The 19,743-nt window shown below is 40.6% G+C and overlaps 1 protein-coding gene across 13 annotated transcripts in view; it reads left to right on the forward strand.

Annotated features, from left to right (window-relative positions):
- Nucleotides 1-16,128, forward strand: part of ADAM22 (ADAM metallopeptidase domain 22) — a 131,219-nt gene extending 115,091 nt beyond the window's left edge. For 4 of the 13 annotated variants that reach the window (XM_061468408.1, XM_061468412.1, XM_061468414.1 and 1 more), the window contains 2 exons: nucleotides 11,442-11,565; nucleotides 12,700-16,128. In XM_061468408.1, coding sequence (XP_061324392.1) covers nucleotides 11,442-11,565; nucleotides 12,700-12,720 — 145 coding nt within the window. In that variant the 3' untranslated portion in view covers nucleotides 12,721-16,128. Of the gene's footprint in view, nucleotides 1-691; nucleotides 803-2,915; nucleotides 3,003-8,732; nucleotides 9,458-11,441; nucleotides 11,566-12,699 lie in introns of those variants that run through there. The other 9 variants (XM_061468402.1, XM_061468403.1, XM_061468407.1 and 6 more) reach the window with 4 other exon arrangements.
- Nucleotides 16,129-19,743: the final 3,615 nt, after the last annotated feature.

Below are 19,743 nucleotides of genomic sequence, written 5' to 3' on the forward strand. Positions count from 1 at the left end.
TTTGACATAAGCATGAGTCTGCAGTAGTTGCACATAGTATGCACAAGATTTTTGTTTTATATAGTCAAGCAGCAGATAGAAACTCATGCCGTTAATCATTTATCTTAAGTACTGAGCGAGGTGTGAGCCCTGTAGCCCTCATGAGCAGCACTGATAGGAGGGGGGCAAGCATGTTGGGCAGATCCTGAAAAATGGACAGCTCATGTGTTTGTGCAACTCCTTGTACCTAAGGGGTACATGAACAAATCTTCCGCTAAGGATATAGCTCTATGGAGACTGCTAAAGCTCTTTTGGGATGTTTTTAATTGTTTTTACATGTTTTAAGACAAAATTAGTTTTTTCTTTTACTAAAAGCAGATGGTTCAGTTCACACAGAAGGAATGCCAACAGGCCGAACATTTCTGCAGATTTTTCAGGAGCAGGGTTGATGAAATGGCCTGATAAAACAGGCTTTCTATTAAAAGCAATTAGACTTATCCAGGAATGATAATGAGAGTTTTCTGAATAAGCTGACAGTTTAATTGAGAACTTGTGTTAAAACAAGTCCCAGGGAACACGCGTTTTGCCAAATAGTGGTTCTGACCTTTGTTAATTTGCACTGCTTTTCCTATGAGCGTTTGTCTTCCTCGTTGTAATAACTGATACAAACATCTTTGGCTTAGACTTTCTGTTATATATTGTCTTTTTGCAGCAGGGTAACCCATGCATCTGAGCCTGGGCTTTCTCTCGCCCACCAAACCCCGGCCCAAGGCATAAGCCCAGGGGGTTCTGATCACCCCCAAACAGGGAGTCGGGATCACAGGTCAGTCTCACCTGCCCCTGCATTCTGGGCTGTCATTTTATCCTGTGAAAAGTCCCTTCCCTCAGTATACAATAGTTTCACTGTGGCAAAACGCCGTGACTGCTTGGAGGTGCTCCTGCTGACGCAGCGCTAGCTAACCTTCCTCCTCGCCAGCCTGAGGAGTATTGAATACTCTTGAGCCCAGGTCTTTTGCCTTGTTGCATGTTGCGCTACAAGCCAAATGGAGCTGTTGGTTTAGCTGTAGGCTTACATGTAAGGACACCTATGTTTTAAAGTGGAATTTCTGACAGAAAATGTGCGTTCTAATGGCCACCACTAATAAATATGTGGCCAGAAAAATCAGCCTGAAAGCTTTCTAATGGTCTCACATAGTGGTCTGCAGTAACTGGAGTTTAACTTTTCTGTAACAGATGAGTTGGTGAATGACGGTCTGTAATACAGCCTGACCCAGGAAACCTTGCAACATGATTGTGCAACAGCTGCATGCTTTGATACCACGTTACACTTTGTTTTCTAATACAGGAAGCCAGATCGGGAGTGTTTCATGGTTACCAACAGATCTTTTCAAATATGAAAAAGCAAGTCAAAAGTACTGCAGCGAGTACTAGAAAATGTGTAGTCACACCTACAATTAAAGCTAAAGCAGAAGTTTATTAGTTCCTGGTGATGCTGGCATCAGCCTCTTGCTTCACTTGTGGTTTCATCATTGCTGCGCTACAATTTTTGACGTCTTCTTTCCCTAAGAGCCCAAGCTGGAAAGCATAAAGCACTCCTGATTCCTGATAAATAAGCAAGCTGAGGAAGCTACTTAGAAGCACTTGTGGCTGAGGGCGAGTACTTTCTGAGAGCTGTGGCTGTGCTTGCACGGGGCGGGGAGGAGAAGTTCCAGAGCAAAAAAGGAGCAAAAGAAGTCGAAAAAGTGCTGCCGCTTTTGTTGTCAACGTGGTTTGAAATATGGTAGGGGCTGAACAACATGATCTGGCCCAACTTTTTTTCATCTGAGCAATCCCTTGCGAGGCCTGTGCCCATGTGTGAGGTCATTGGAGTCACTCTCATAAACAAGGGTGGTTAGAACTAGCCCAGAAATACCGAAAATAACTTAAGGAGGAATTGTCTGTCTTTTTTTTTTCTTGGTTACAATTTGTTTCTTATTTCAGAGTGTGCTAATCTCTATTATATAATTATGATTATCACAAATAATTGTTAAATTGTTGCCATTCTTATACAACAAAAGCAGACTTTAAATTGGACCAGGGAGATGCCTGTTTCTACATTGCCCTTCTTTCTTAACATGACAGAGGGGGAGAAATTTACTCGTCTTGTTATTGAGGGCTAAGAAGAAACCAGTTACGAAAAAAATTTCTTCTTCCCTGTTAGTATTACTGTCAGATAATTAAACACCATCTTTATTTCATAATTTTCATGTAACTGGGTATGTAGCTCAGACTTTTTACCTGAAAAGTGTGGTTTTGGTATTAATTGCTTCTGGAAAATATGAGATAACCCTGCAGCCCACCTCCATTAAAGCTTCTTGTGGTCCTATACCAAATTAAATGATCGTTGAAAAATCAAGAAGGGTATTTGCACGTAAATGTAAAAATTGCCACTGTAGCGTCCAACAGTTAAAGCCTTTTAACACACTGAGGCTAAAATTCATTCCTGTAGAAAGGGCCAAGCCAAAGTTTCTGTTCTCATTTAGCTATGATCTTGCAATTTATTCTAGATGGGTGCAAAAGTGTCTTCAACAAGAAAACCACAGGATTGGAGTTAAAATGACCCTTCATCCTTATTCTGAGATCATGAAAGGAGTTAAAATCATGATCTTAATGCTGGCCCTCTGCATAGGAGTGAATTTTACCCTTAAGACATTAAATGAATGATGTATCCCAAAAAGTTTCCAGATTAATCAAAGATATGAGCCTTGTTGTAGGTCAGATTTTCTCATGCAGTTGTACACGTTGCCTAGTCCTCACCCAGCATCCATACTGATTTATTTGCCATATTCACTTGCATTTTGGGGATCAAGACATCCTTGCTAAGCTTGTGCTGTGTGTTCTCAGATTTTCTATTCTTGTTCTTCTGCTTTCTCTGTTCCTTCCATTGCTTTCTGCAGGTATTTAAACCCATGGTTCAAAAGAGAATATAATGTAGCTAAGTGGGTAGAAGATGTGAATAAAAACACAGAAGGACCATACTTTAGGTATTTTGTAAATTAATTCTATATAATTTTTAAAAGCTGTTCCAGCATATACAAATATCTTGGGACTCCTACCTTGTATAAATCAATACAAGTTACTGTAGGTGCAAAGGGCCCCTCTTCTTTTGCTGCATTTTGATGTCTGTTTTTGGCTTCATGTGCAATTTACAATTCTTTTTCTGAATGTTTTTATGAAGCCATTGAAAAGGGTGTGTGTAGTGCATGCGTTCCCACCATCATCTAGAGCTTGTGGTAGCTTTCTCATCATTTTATGCCAAGTAGTGTTTCATGGGCATGAGACATATTTATCACTAATAAAGTAGTATTAAATAGAATGTAATTTACTAAAGCAAGTGGTTTCATAATACACTGACTCTACCCACTGTCTTATATAGTGCATACTAAAATTTAAATGAAAAAAAGAATAAAAGGTAGTGGTATTTTACCCTCAGCCTGCAATGAAATAATTTATATATTGTAATTGGAAAACTAAATGTATGAGAATATACTCTGTGCTCTATTTATCGAACCATCAATGACTCTGTTACAAGTGAGTGTAGGGTACACCCAAAATGTCACTTGTTTTTGAAAGGGGAAAGTGTGTATTATTTGATACATTCCAAGTTAAAGAGAAGAAAGATGATGAGGCTGGCCTCCCTATTAGACATGAAGCAGGAGACTGAGAATATTTTAGTAGATTCCCAAAAGACACAATCCCACAGCTGAGACAGAAGGTTGAGTCAGCAGAAAAAAATCAGCTAGCATGGGAGAGAATGGGAGACAATTTATGACAAATACTATAAAATGTCCAGTGTGCATTTGGGAAAAAAGCACATGATGGAGATGTATCGCAAGTTGCTAATGAAACACTTCTATTCCAATAGTAACACTGGCAGGTATTACACAGGGAGGGAATTTAGCAATTTTTAGATTTAAAAATATCTCAAAGTCTTAAAAGAGCATAAAGATGTCACTTTTTAAACCATTTATGTTTGTTTTCAAGAACTCTTAAATCACAAAGTAAGTTACAGAAAGGCTTTCTGATGAACAAACAGGACAAATGAGGTAAATTTAAGCCTGTCAGTCCCCATCTCATTCCTGAACAAGGAGTGAAAATTCCTGACACGAGAATCCAAGGCTTACAGGAAGTCGTGATTGTGCCAGCCAGCATTGAGCAGGTCTCCCTGTTGGTGCTTGGACATTCAGGCAGGGTGACGTGAGTCCAGTAGTGTTACCATTGCTTGCTTTATCATTGGGATACAGGGTCCAGTTGTGGTGTCTGCAGTTCAACAAGCGTGTTCAAAAGCCAGGAAGTTTTAGGCTCTGAGACACCTTGGAAGGGAATGCAGGTCTTCAAGCTGTTCAGTTTAATGGAGCAGCTAAATGCTTACCTGATCATAAAATCCACATAGCTGCTTATGGAGCAAAATCTTTGTGGGAAGTCCTTTAGACTAGCAGACCAAGAATGATAATGGCCAGAAGTCACTGGAAGGTGAAATTAGGCAATCTCACAGTGGAACTGAGGTGTGTTTTTATTTGAAAACCTTTTCCTAAAAATGCCCTCTTGAACTTTGTTGTTTGCACAAGGCCATCCGTCACCCACCATAACCTAACCCCATAGCTGTCTTTCAGGTTGTTTGTATCAGAAACCGTCTGGTTGCAATAAGCAAAGGCATTGATGAAATATGAAGATACCATTAGTTTAAGATACGTTACTTGAAATAGTTTAGTTAAACAGGTTTAAATTCCTGTGTGAATACTCTTGATTTAATTTTTGTCTTTTAATATCAGTATATCTTGATATTTAGTAACTAGATTAAATTGATGGAGTGTGCCCTGCCTCTGAGGGCTTTCAGCTCTTGCACTGAATGGGTCACATTTCTAATTATATTTGAGATAAATGAAGTGGTTTTTTGCATGTAAATGAAGATTTAGCTGACCCACGTGAATTTTAAGGCCTATATATTGGCAGAGATGAAACATAAATTAAAAACTTTACACCATAGAAACTTTCTAATCACTGCCTGCAGCAGTAGCTTTAGAAACGAGAAAGAAACCAGAATAAATTTAGAAAACTGTATATGTAAACTAATTGAGGTAACCATGGGGAAGTGTTCTGCAGACACATTTATGGAAGGCAAAGGATCGAATCTTCTCCTGGGATGAGTTGCCATGGGCTTAAAGGAAGTTGAACTGAACAATTTCTCCCCAAAACTCAGTTACCATTTTGGTTAATCTGTCACGGACAGGAAGACACTGTTCCTAAGAATGGTGCGTCTGAACATCATACGGAGGGTTTGTGAAGTGATTCACAAACAAACCAAAACAAATCATGTTTGATAAACCCAGGCTGAAGTCAGACTGCAGCTGATACTACATTTTAAGAATCATAGCCAAGGATAAGCCATTCACACCAGATAATTAGCTGAGTAGTATTTTTGTTTCTGATCTTCGATTTCTCTGTTCTTTTCAAGACATCCTCAAAGTAGCACTTCTGTTTTGCTTGTCTCCCTGTAGTTTTAGGAATAGTGTGTTGATGACTGGTGCTGTTGCAGGTAGACTTGAAGTAGAATCAGGAAAAATGACAAACCCACTTCCTACAATTCCTAGGAACATTGCCGTTTTTTAGAAAATAGAGATATTAGTCTTCACAAAGACTTGCTCCATCAGCTTAGAAAAGCATCTGTATAAACCCAGCCTTGTCTCTCTGACACCTGGTGTCCTAGTTATTTTTTTTTTTGTCTACAAGTCTAGTGGGTTTTTCTATATAATTACTTTTTATTAATGATAGTAATAATAGTAGCTGGTGTCCCTGGCACCAAAAGGCTCCCAGCTGTGGGATTCCCTTCTGTAAAAAAAATTAGGTCTGTAAAGAAAAATCTCATTTTTCTGCTCAAAGTCTAGGCTAGATTTTAATTTTACATGCCAGGCCATAGCTGTGTAACCACAGCAATAAACCCAGGCAGGAAGCCTTGCCCTTATTTCGGCTTTGCTGCAAGGGGCACTGTTCTACCAGTGTGACTCTATTGCTTGTTTTTGTTACTGCCAATTACAGTGGCTGCTGCACAGATTGACCTTATAAAATATGGTTATGGTTACTTGAAACCCTTACTGAATCTCGAAAGACTCAGGAACCAAGATTGTATCAGAAAATAAACTGTCAAAATCCCCAAATGCAGTATTTCCATAGGCAGTTGTAGACAAAAAAGTCTAGATGGCACCTTCTGAAGCACTGAGCTGCCTACATTTGATTTAATGCAAATATTTACAGAAACTGAGATTCTGTAGGAGTTAAGTATAAAAATAGTTTACCAAGAAAACAGGCTTTTTAGATGGATACCCAGGACACATACCCAGAAGGAAAGTGGCAGTCCTGTATCAGAAGGGCACTGGCAACGGGCATGGAAGGCAGGAAACAACAGGCTATCGTTTCCCTCCTGTTTTTAATGTGCCTTGGTCTTCTTGCTGTCTTCTTCCTCTATTTCTTGTCAGCTGATGATCAGCCAGATTTGGCTCTGCTGCTCTGCCAGGTTCGTTGCCTTCCTCTGTGAGCATCCAGCTGAGGCCAGAGCTGTGATCAGCCGTTAGTTCCCGGCTCTTCTTGAGGCAGCTTTAGACTGTGCTTAAAGGAAAAGTTTTCCCTATTACAACCAGAGCGAAACGCTTTATTAGACGATGGAAATGGTGTCTATTGATGTCAAAAGGATCAGGATTTCATTTCAAGAGTTAGGGAAAAGAATTCAGTAGAGCATGTGAATGCTTGCTTCTGGGTCCTTGCTGTGCTGTGCTTAAAGTGGACAGCTCAGGCCACAGCCTTTGCCTCTTTTGCAGACCCCAGGAGCTGAGCCTCCTCTCTGCTGCTGCACTTCCTGAGGAAATCTGCACATCTCTGGGTTTTAAAAGGAATGGCATTTAAAATGTTAAAATGCTTAGCCACATCTAACTTGCAGATCCCAACTTCCTAATGTAGGATAATTTAGGCTGATGATGTCCTACAAAGAGCTGAACCCACGGTACCAAAGGATAGGTTGGGTTGGTAGTATTTACATGTGGGCTTGAAATGCTTTCATCAGGTTGAATGTTAATTTAATTTCATTAAATTATTTCAGTCTGCAAAACAGAATCAAGTGTAGCTTACAAACAGTTCAGATCTGTCAGGGCCACCTGCCTTTGGTATAGCTAAAATGACACTAAGATGTTCAGTTGTGTGACCAAGTGACACATTGCAAACCATCTCTTGTGGGCCAGCACTCTCCCCATTCAAGTGAGGAGAAGACCAAACAGGCAGGCTCCTGGCTGCAGGACAGTACATGCAGACCTTCTCCTGCTGCCACGCTGTTTTGTTGTGGATCGCAGGTCTTCCCACACTCCTAGTTTCAACTTCCAGGACAGAAGATGGGTGTGAAGTGGCCACTACATCTTGCTTTGAGGTCAGAAATGAGAATTCTTGCAGCGCATTGGGGTGCATGGCTTCATTTGGGGTTGGCAGTGAAACCCCTGGATCTGTGTTGTGCCATGTGTAAGGCAGAATGAAGTTTTAGTTTCTTGTATAGATTTCAGCTGAAAGCAACATTTGTCATGAAAGCTAATGGATTTGATAGCAGGAGAACTACAACCCCAGTGAAAGCTTAAATGGATCCCACCCTTGATCAAAACTGCAAAGTTTTGCCTCCGTTTAACCCCAGCATTACCTGCAAGTGTCCCTTGAATGCCGTCCTTTTCCATCCTGTAAATGAGAAAAGTCATGCCTGGCTCTTTCTCATTTAAAGTATATGTAAATCTGGGATACACAGCACATACACAATTGCAGGGCATAACCTGAAAGGTGATCAAAACCACCTCAAACAGCTACGCTTACCGCAGATGTGTGAGCTCGGTAGTGATACATTTTCCCAGTCTCACTAGATGGCACCAAAGATGACAAAAACCAGCATGTAACTGCGTAGCAGAAATAAGCGGCAAGGCCCTGTGAGGGGAGGGCAAGGTCGTTTCTGTCAGTGTGCAACTGCATTCTCGATGTATTTGACTGTAGCTTTGCATGTGCAGGTGAGCAGCAATGTGCCTACCGAGCTAGGTGTGCAAACCATAGTTGAGCAGGCAATGCGAAGGGGTGTTGAGAAAAAGGAAATGTAGGCAATTACACTGGAGGTTCTGGGCTTCAAAATCTTTTGAGCAGGCAGTGTGTGTTTTGAGTTACGGTACAAAGCTGCCTGGCTAAAGGCTCAGCTAGGGATCCTGGTCAGATGACTTGCTGTGTGAGGAAAATATTCAAGATGATACCCTATCCTTGGGGTATCCTTGCTGCTTCCAGGATCACCTAAGTAGGCTGATGGACAGGTAGATTGGCCATGGCTTTCCTTCTCATCATGTCCTTCTCTTGCGGTGCCTAAAATAACCCCTCATGGGAAGAGCATGTGGCCTGCAGGAGGCGATGTTGTGCCTGATTGTGGTGCAAAGGATGGAAGATGCCTTCATTCTTTGTGCCACCTCCGGGCTGTCGTATGTATATAAGCAGGTTTCTGATAGGGCTCGCCAAGTCAGATCTAACACTCCCAGTGTTCCTTGCTTATAATCTCCATGTGCATTGTTCTAAATTTAAACATGAAGATTTAAAATTCTGCTGCAGCTATGGGACAAAATTAATGAATAATTGATTACTAATAATATGTAAAATCTGCTCCTCTTATCTTACTCCCTTCCTCTTCCCCTTGTTTTTTTTTTTTTTTCTTCTAGATCTACTAATAGCTTATTAGAGGTCTTTATTAGACCAAGTGTGAGCAGAGATGAGCTCACTTGTACAGGTAGTGAGCAGCAGGGTATTGCTGAGGACTTTTCCCTGGTTTTTTGGTTTTTGTTTTCTTTATTTTAAATAACTTGTTTTCTTGCACGTGCAGTTTGGTGCCCAGGTCTGTGCTGCTGGATATCTGAAAACCTTGTTTTACACTGCAGTAGCTGTTTGTAATTTTCTTCCTGAAAACATTTGTTTATGTCCAATTCATCTTAATGGGCAATCAAAGTGCATGTGCTCTTCCATGTTTGGGTAATTGTAGCAACCTTAACTTTTTAAGTGCTGTTGAACTTAGGGGTTTCCTACCGTATGAGGCATTAGAGCATCATGAGCTAGGTTAGAGAGCTCTCACCATATGATTTCCATTGACGCCTTGTTGCTTGTGGCTGCCTTTAATCATTGCTTGTATGGGAGACAAGAGACTGCTCTTTTAGGGAGCTAGACACAACAAAATGATATACTAGTCCAAAATAAAAGAATAATTATTCAAAGGTAAATAAATTTCACTTAATACTGGAGATACAAAACATTTCCAGACACAGAAGAGTCCCTGCCTTGTCTGTAATCCTTTGTAGTGGAAGGACCTGATTCTTTTAACCCTAATGCCAGGGAAGTGGGACTGTGTGCCAAGGGTGGCTCCTGTGGCTCCTTGGTATCAGTGATATTATGGAGTTTAACCATGCCAAGTGCAAGGTCCTGCACCTGGGTCAGAGCAATCCCAGGCACAGCTACAGGCTGGGCAGAGAAGAGATTCAGAGCAGCCCTGTGGAGAAGGACTTGGGGGTGTTGGTCGATGAGAAAATGAACATGAGCCGGCTTCAGTGTGCGCTCACAGCCCAGAAAGCCAACCGTATCCTGGGCTGCATCAAAAGGAGCGTGACCAGCAGCTCGAAGGAGGTGATCCTGCCCCTCTACTTCACTCTCGTGAGACCTCACCTGGAGTATTGTGTGCAGTTCTGGTGTCCTCAACACAAAAGGACATGGAACTGTTGGAACAAGTCCAGAGGAGGGCCACAAGGATGATCAGGGGACTGGAGCACCTCCTGTATGAAGACAGGCTGAGAAAGTTGGGGCTGTTCAACCTGGAGAAGAGAAGGCTGCATGGAGACCTCATAGCAGCCTTCCAGTATCTGAAGGGAGCCTATAGGGATGCTGGAGGGGGACTCTTCATTAGGGACTGTAATGATAGGACAAGTGGTAGTGGATTTAAACTTGGACAGGAGAAGTTTAGATTGGATATAAGGAAGAAATTCTTTCCTGTTAGGGTGGTGAGGCACTGGAATGGGTTGCCCAAGGAAGCTGTGAATGCTCCATCCCTGGCAGTGTTCAAGGCCAGGTTGGAAGGAGCCTTGGGTGACATGGTTTAGCGTGAGGTGTCCCTGCCCATGGCAGGGGGGTTGGAACTAAATGATCTTAAGGTCCTTTCCAACCCTAACTCTTCTATGATTCTGTGTTGGCAATGGTGCTCATCACTGGCATCTAAAACTTCACAACACGCAGCCCCTGCTGCATTTGAGGGGCTTGGAAGACCTGTCTGTAGAAATCAAGGGAAACCTTCCATCTTCAGGGATGTGTTAAGGTCAAAAGGTAGTAGGTAGCAGTGCTCAGGGAGGATCTGGAGGATGAGCCTGCACTAGTGGGAGGCCTCCTTAGAAAAATGCCCTCCGTCTACAAAACAGAACAAGAAGGGCAGGGTAGCTCAGTTTTATTATTTTGAGGCTTTTTTTCTCTTTTATTTTGCCCAGGTTTAGAGCCTGATAGGAGCCTCTCAAGTGGGAAAAGTGCAGAATCTCAAAACAGAAGCATAAGAGTTTTTCTTTATCTAGACAGTAAATAAATAAATAATAAATGAAATTTCAGTCAATAATGTGCTTCTGCCTTATTGACATGAAAAGAATGCCTTTCATGTGATACAAACATTTACTTGCTCCTGCTTACTCTACTCACCTTGTACAGAAATGCTGATTGCCATTGACTAATCAGTCCATTTTTGTATATTCTCATCAGACTCTTTCTTTGGCTGGAACAATATGCACTGTATGATGCTTGCATGTACAATAATCTGTTATTAGCACTTTGTATATGCCTTTGTTACTTCACAACTAACAGTTTGGCCTCTGAGTGCATGCATTTGTGTAAATGTGTTATTAAATAAAAGATTTATTTCTGTCAGTATAGGAGATGTGTAAGTTATGCATAAAGACACTAATAATTGCCATTTAGTCACTGGCAAAAGACATTGTTCAGCTTGTATTTATACAATTACTGTTTCTGTTTAGGCTTTATAGTGCCATGTTTGTCTTTTAGTTCCATATTTATTCAATTGCAGATCTGGTTTGTTAATTTTATAATGATTAATTACAGTACCATATAAAACATTTTAAGAAATTGGTTTTGTTATACAATACAACTCTAATACAAATTAGGAAATTTTATTTTTTCTTCCAGTGTTCCTGTAAGCTATAGATACCATTATTTGTATTATGAAATAATTAGACTACTGATCAAACAAAAAACTTTATCCCTCCCCAATATTGACCTAAATGATAAGCTATATACTTGGTTCTGAACCAAGCTTCAGAGTAATGGCAGTTGCTGTTGCAGTGCTAGGACCCGAAGACATCACATTTATTTTGTGTGTTTCAACATCTCAGGACACTGTCTCCTGCAAAGTCTCCATCTTCGTCCACTGGATCTATTGCTTCCAGCAGAAAATACCCTTACCCAATGCCACCTCTTCCTGACGAGGAGAAAAAAGCCAACAGGCAAAGTGCCAGGGTATGTGTCCCTCTTCTCTGCGTTTCATCAGTGACTTAATTTACTGGTAGTTTTTCAGAAGGAAAGTGTGGCAGATCAGCATCTTTGACTGACAGTGAGAGCAGGAGTGGCATTTCCTTCTCACACGCAACTCCAGAGGCTGCTGAAGGCTGAGCCTCTGGCAGTGATTAGGGCAGCCTCAGTGGCTGTACTTACAGATACCTGTTCACGCTGGTGGTAAACATGCCCTGAAGCCCAGATTCCACTAGTTTTCTTATTTCAAGCAGAGTGTGCCTGGGGCAGCCCTGGAGCAGGTGGTGCTTCTGGCTGTCCTCCCTTACCCCTCCTGGGGAGGGGCTGATGCTGCCAGCAACTCTCATTCAAGCTGGGGGATAGCTGCTTTCCGGCTTTATTGAAAGGTGTCAGAGTTCCAGTTAAGGAGGATGTGGAGGGCTTGCATCAGTCTCTTGCAGACTTGGAGGGGCTTTGCTGTTTTATGACCTGAGCCCACTATAGCTGCCCAGGGTAAGCAGGAACCACTGGAACATGCGATGGATAGTGATGCTCCACACAGAGAGATTTCCAGCTGCTGTGGAAAGGCAGCACTAGCTGTTGCTTCCTTTGTGCCAATTCAGATACAGCAGATATTTGAATAAGCAACTCCCCCCTCTCTCCATCCCTAAAATTTACTTTAGGACCTTTACTTGTGATAGCTTTAGTTCATATTGATGCAGACAAGATTCACATCACTGCTCTGTCCTTTTTGTAATGAAAAATAGAGTCTGCTGAGGGAATCTGCAAGTTGCTGCCCCCATTCCTGTTTGGAAAACTCTCTGAGAGTGGGAGATTCTCTCTACACTAATATTAGTTAGCATAATTGTAGGGTAAAAGCTGTCATCAAATTTGATGCTACAACGATTCCTTCAAACTCTGCACTCCAGCTGTGGACATTTACTGTGCTAACTACAAATCATGCTGAAATGCTGAAATGACTTTGTGGTCTGAACAGTTACCCACCAGAGGCTGGGAGCATAGCCCTGGTGACCCAAGTGATGTAGATGCAGTTCCCCAAACAAGCTTCTCACAGTGTTTGGGTAACAGCCTGGTTTGTCTTGGTGTTCAGTGTGTGTTTGTATTCCTTTTCCTCCTCTCCAGCTATGGGAGACGTCCATTTAGCTGCACCGTACTCCTGGGGTGACATCAGAACTGTTTACTTGGAATTTTATAGAAACTCAGCATCACTGAGTAATTGCACATTCATCTGCTCTTCAGTCAATTCGAAAGCTCAACAGAGATGCCCGTGATCACAGTGAGAACCTCCTCTCATCTGGAAGGGAAAAAAGCCGCTTTTTAATTTTTATTTCTTTCTTTTTTGTTGACTGCTATTTTATGGATTTGATGAACAACCAAAATCAGAACAATTAACATGGGATAATAGCCCGGATGTGACAAGGCTATTCCGCAGGATGACAGATCCACTTACCTAGAATGCCAACTGCAGTCTGTGTGCCAGCCCCGCCTAATCTCTGGTTTATTGCAGTCCTGAGTCAGACCACAGTGGAGCCAGGAACGCACCCCCTGGAAGGCCCAGCTGATGTAAACTTGTACGCCATATGCATGAACCTTGTGTTCTTTACTTTCCACATGTAAGGGATAAACAACATACTGTTGTAGAAATTAGCATGCAGGAATAAGAAATATAGGATTTTTTTTTTTTGTGACAGGATTTCAAGCTTTGAAAGGCAACTATTTGATGCAAACGTCAAACAAACAAGGATTATATCTGGGTTTTTTACTTTACATGTTTATAATCTCCGTATACAGATTGTATATATGTAAACATTTGATAATGTCAAAAATAGCTGTTATATACGTAAGTGTATTTTGCCAAATGCCTAAAGAAACAGTCATGACTAACATCATCACACTTCAGATTTTCTAGTATTACAAGCAGACATCTTTGGAAATACAGAAAGTACAGAAATGTAAACCTGTGTCTCTCAGAAACTGGTGTTTGACCAAAACCTTTTCAGTATCTTATACTGTCTTGACAATCTCAGTTGTATGGCAGACTGCGGAAACCAGTACAGCAGCACTTTGTTTTAAACCATCATAAGAGGACCCACCCAAAATCCGTGTTTCACTGAGATGACCAGGGTATGTCTCACAGGTGTAATCAAGGCTGATTCAGCAGACAGCAGAGACAGAATCTTTAAGTAATGTGCAGTCCAAACTTACTGGACTTTTGGGAATACTTCTAAGTAGTCAATTCAGGATGTGGTGATGTGAAGTCCTTCCGGTGAGAGTCACTGTGTATTTTTGATAGAGCATTTCAGACACTGTTTTAGATGGTGAAGGGTAGCTTATGAGAAGCAAAGTATTTCACTGCACTAGATAATAACAGTGCTGGGCAAGTAGCCAGTTTCATTTCTGTCTTTTAACTTTTATTTGTTACTGGAATCGCCTTTACCATGTGCTTGAATGCTATGCTTGGTGCCCCTGAACCCCCTTGACAAATTTGGGGGCATTAAACTGAGTGCAAGTGAGTTTAGCCTGAAAAAATGGGGTGAGGGGAAAAAATCCTTTACCATGGAGATGTTAATCTTGTGTGTAAGTGGATGGTTAGATTTCTAACACCCTAAAGAGACTTCTCTAAAGGTTGTTGTAAAACAAATGTCCTTTGATGGGGAATTTTCGGTCAGTAAGAAACTGGACCATATTAAATCAGTTTGTAATTCTCCAGCTTTCCAAAATTGACTAATTCTTTGCTTCAGGTAGTACCACTGCAGAACAAAACACCCAATTCTGTGTGGTGCCATTACATACGTTGCCCAACAGCTGTATGATCAATTAGATGTTACTGTAACGGGAACATCGAGGGTGTTTCTGAATCTTCTACCTCTTTCATGTGTTTCCTTTAATAAGTGAACCCAACACTTGCAGCCTTTTAATATATTTTTTTAACTTTTAAGTCTCTCAATAAAGTCATATATATGTAAGATTAAATTAAGAAATGTTTAAAGATGTCAGCAACTGTAAAGTATGTAAGATTTTTAGAAGCACTATATTTTATGATTAGGCTGTACGTTGGACTACGACAAAATATTTGCCTTAGTGTTCAAATGATTTTCCTTCACGGTTGACAGGTTCTGGTAAGTATTTTGGAGAAAGACAAGTATGAGTGAGCGCAAGTGGATGCAGACAGACCATCTGGAAGGAGCCAGTCACTCGTAATTGCTTTAGGAAAGGGTTCTGCACTTTTGTGAAGAGTAAATATCCATCAGCACTGAAGAATATTTTTTGCAAAGATTTACTTTGAGCGTAGGTAACTGGGTTAAAGATATTTGGTAGCATGAAGCTCATGAAATTAGGGTCTGAGCCACAATCGCTTGAAATCAGTATGTCTTTTACTGATTCCACTGGACTTTTTGAGCAGGACCTTCAAAGAGTTCACCCGCAGTAGGACATTATGCTAAGCCAACAGCTGTTGTATTATTCTGTCGCCTGGAAGCAATTTTCTCTCCTATGTTAGCATCTCATCTTTAGTAACTGGTCTCTTCATCATGTGCCTTTTACGGTACTTTGTTTGGATACAAACTGGCATGTAATTTTGAATAATCCTGTTAGATTTCTGTACATACTTTATGTTTACCACTGTTTACTCTTCCCTTTCCGTTTTGCCTTATCCAGAAGCAGCAAGATTTGGCAAACAGAACTGGATATAACATACTGGCTCTTTGTGTAATGTTCATAGCCTCCCGGTTTGCAAACAAGTGGCTCTCCTGACTGTATTTGCAATGTAGTATGTACTTTAGCTTCTCTCTTGTTTTGGTATAATTCCTTTGTAGCGTATGATTATCCAGCTGTGTTATGTAACTCTAACAGCCAGTTTAACACTTGTAGATATGTAGTGACTGGAAGTCTAGGTATGAGCACTGAGTTTGAGTTAAATAAATACTGACTTTCACTTTGATGGTCTAGAGTGCGAACATCACAGGACTTGGGTGCTTGCAGAATTCTTCTGCAGGGAATTTTGCATCAGGTTGGTAACCTGGAGACCTTGTCGTTGCACAAAACCTGAACTGGCAGGGCTGTGTGGGACTCCAAAGCCCACAAAGTGGAGGTTGAAGAGAGAAGTCTTTGGCTTACATTCTATGGTTTTCTACTTCTAAAACTTAGTGTGTTGGAAAGCTGCCAGATTAATAAGCTTGAAGTTTGCAAGTATTTTTATCCACTGTAGTTAGTTACACTGGCAATAGCAATAGAAATTGTCGCGTAATACCTCATCCAGTCTAAAATATCAGAGTACTTGTATTGTCAATAAGATAGCTCTGTCACTTTGACTCATTGAGACTCATGGTTTTACTTTGTTTTCATTTTGATTTTAATAAATGAACTAGTTATTGCTAGCTATGCTGTAGATGCCTGTTGAACTGGAAACATTACCAGATCTTCTCAAATGGAAATAATTGCCCATATGAGCATAGGACCTGCAGGACGAGCTGTACTTAAGTTAGTGTTATGTATTTCAATGTGGGAGAAGAATCTTGTATAATTTAAAATAAAATTAATATGCCTAACTGATTGAGAGTGGAAAATAGAGATCGTATCGAAATAAAAATGCTGCACAATGGTGCCACAGATTAACAAGTAAAAATTTACTTGCTAATTCTGTATTTGTTGAAACCAGAACTTCACTAATCTATACGATAGACTTTTGGTGAATATATTCAGGCAATATACCAGAAGTGGTTGTGATTGATAATTTACACATAGTTTTGTTACATTTACGTAAGTAATTTTAAGGAAGTTGTTAAATTTATCCAGCCTACCTTTTGCTTAAGTTGTGAACTTAAGTCACTACTTGCCAGTTACCTGATAAGCATGACTTGACTTTGAAGATAGCTACTTCCAAATGATTTATAGAGTTCCCGATGAGATGTTGAACCCGCTAAGCTGATGAACTCACTAGGTAATTTTGAGTGTGCTAATGAACAAATGCGCCTTTGAGCCTGAATTAAAATTAAAAAGGAAGTGTGTCAGTAGCTAGTGTACTGAAGTTCTCTAACCTGAATTCCTGTTGCTGGTTGTAGATGAACTGAGTGGTCTTGTCAACACCAATGTGACTACAGCTTTCAAGACCAGAGCTAAGAATGAGTATGTACACTATTATAGGCATGCATATACTACAAATTCTGATCAACATTTCAGTAATTTCATTAATGAATTCATTAATAAATAGGAGAGGATGTAACATGAAGGAATGATGAGACTCTATAATCTTCCAGGATAGCAAGTTAGCAATTAGGGCTTGCTTTGTCATTGAATGCCATACCTAGTTGTGGTATAAAAATTACCACACTCTAGGGTAAAGCTCAGCAAGCTCCTGTTCTCTTCTTTCCACTCCTACTGAAAAGCGTTTCCATGAATGACAATTACAACCACTAACAGCCTCTTGTGTTAGTTGGCTAAGATCAAAAAGCTGCTAAATCAGTCATCAATCACTTTTCCCCACAATTTCCTGGATAGATTGCTCCAGTGCTGTTAATACATCTTTTACTCTCACTACAGTGAAGGTGATGGAGCTCAGGTCTCGTGCAGCTTGCACTAGTGTGCTGGTATTGGCTCAGGTGGAGTTAATTTTTCTTTATCGTAGCGGCTATGGGGTTAGTTTTTGGATTTGTGCTGATAACAATGTTGATAAACACTGCTATGTTTTAGTTCTTACTGAGTCAAGGTCTTTTCTTCTTCTCACCCCACCCCAACAGCAAGTAGGCTGGGGGTGCACAAGAGGTTGGGAGAGGAGACAGCCGGGACAGCTGATCCCAACTGACCGAAGGGATATCCCATACCGTATGGCATTATGCTCAGCAATAAAACAAGGGGTAAGGTTGGCAGGGGGAGGCTGCTGCTGGCTAAGTGGCTGGGCTTCAGTCGTTTGGTGGTGAGCAATTGTTTTCATTTGCATCACTTGTCTTTCACATGTTTTATCTTATTTCCCTTTTCATTACAATATATTATTAATATTACTATTATCGTTATTTTATTTCAACTATTAAACTGTTCTTCTCTCAACCCACAATTTTTTCACTTTTCCAGTTCTCTCCCCCATCCCGCTGTCGGAGAGGGGGGAGTGAACGATGTGTGCTGCTGCTTAGTTGCCATCTGGGCTTCAACCACGAGAAGGGGTAAAACTATTTTGTGGCTCAGCCATCCTGTGCCTTTTTCACCCTTTAGCACGGGTGAAGGCTAAGCCTCTTTAAACACCCAGTCTGTGAACCTGTAAGTTGTGCTGTGTCTTGTTTCTCTTGCTCCAAGTCTAAAGATCATCTGCTGCTTTCTCTAAGTAAGTTATTTGGAGTTTCTGTATCATTAGCAGACTGTTTGGGCTATTGTTATCAACCACAATGTGAGGTTATTTGCCTCATTTTTTAGAACTTGTGAATTCTGGTCTCCTCTGAAGCCATTTTTTTTTGTTTTGCCCAGAATTCATCAGACTGCTGAGCTGATGACCCACAATCTGCATGGTTTCCAAACCATAATGACATTTATCAGCAATATGGGATTTGGCTTTGAGCAGATTTCCTGAAGACCAATATGAATAAACTGCACATGTGTACAGCTTGTCATCCTGTGACTTCCTGGTGAGGGAACATTCGTGTGTGCATGTGCCTGTTATCCTACTAGAGCAGGAAACAAGGAAAGAGCGCAACTGATTGTGTAGATGTAGCTGCAATACAGATAGATAGGACTCTTTTAAGTGTGGTTTCATCAGAAACAGGAGAGGAAGTAATAGTTTCTATCAGCCACCTATTTTTACCTATTTTCCAAGTCAGTTTACGCAAAATATTTCTGGTGCTGGAAGTATGGATGCTGATGGCAACTACAGCTTTCTTAACAGTAACTCATGCACCCAATATGTAGTATCTTGTCATTCCACAAGTTTACTTGGAGAAGCACTACTACAGACAACATTCAGATGTTATCTCAACCAAAACAAGCAGTAAAAATAAGTGCAGAATACAGAAATGTGGTCCTTTGCTCACACTGGAGAAACTTCAGAACTGGCTCACCTAGCCAGCTGTGGCAGGTTTAGTTCTCTAGCATCCCATTTACATGTGTTTCAAGATCACTTCAGCTAAGCCAGCTTTAAACTGTTCAAGAACTGCTATGTAGACAGATCATTATTGCAATATTAACACAGAGTGAGGCAAGGAAGACTGGGGAAAAGAAGCACAGAGCAGTTAAAAAGAAAACACATTCTCTAAAGGAGAAGCATGGGTGTCTGTCTTATACTATTTTTAATTACTAGAGCATAAAATGTCAAAGCAACAAGCTTTTGCTTTTTTTCTTTACTGTTTCTGTATTCCTCTGAATAAACAAATAGTTTTGGTTAAAAAAACCAGTCTTAACACGAGGCCTTAAGACCTTATATATTCTAATTTTGGCATGGAGAGTCTATTTTTACAATCACATTAGAAATTCTGTGTGTAGGCCTGGCTGACCTTGTACATCTAGTGGTGCGAGCAGCTAATCATGCATTGTTGTTAAGGCTCTGTAGAACAGCAGTTGCTGATTGCTTTCAATTATTGGTACAAGGACTCCTGCTCACTGCCTGTGTAGAGATTCTGTGTATTTTATGCTTGGAGATACAGTCCAGAACATACTCAAACTGTGAATATATAACCTGATTTTTCTTTCCTTAAGGATAAATATATATGAAAATAGGTGGTGTTTTATATAGAATACAGTACATATTTTTATTGTTGCATAAATGCGGAATATTTTTTTCAAAGTAGCAAAGCATTGCAAAATTTTTAATCTGCTGGAGAGAACACAATACAAGCAGTTCTTTCAGCAAAGCTTTTGGGGCAGTATATACCCATTGCCTCTGCCAGCTTCATTTTGTGCTGATGTTTAACTTGGGCATTGCTGTAAAAAGGAATGAAAAACAAAACTATTTTTTCACTCGAACTAGCCCTGATTGGTAAAACACTGACAGAGGTGATGAGAATCTCGTTTCACCACTGGGGCTGGCTACTATTGGCAAAAACAACCACCCTACATCATATTGTTGTCTTTGCTTGTTAAAAATCCTTAAAAAAATCATACCTGATGTAGTAGAAACATAAGATTTTGACAAATACCAAAATGAAGCATTGCAATTTACAACTTTCTAGCTTTGAGTGTGATATTTCT

This window comes from Pezoporus flaviventris, unplaced genomic scaffold (genome assembly GCF_033815535.1).
Source record: "Pezoporus flaviventris isolate CSIRO_AGI_PZ_B2104156 unplaced genomic scaffold, CSIRO_AGI_Pfla_v1 ptg000047l, whole genome shotgun sequence".
NCBI lineage: Eukaryota > Metazoa > Chordata > Aves > Psittaciformes > Psittacidae > Pezoporus > Pezoporus flaviventris.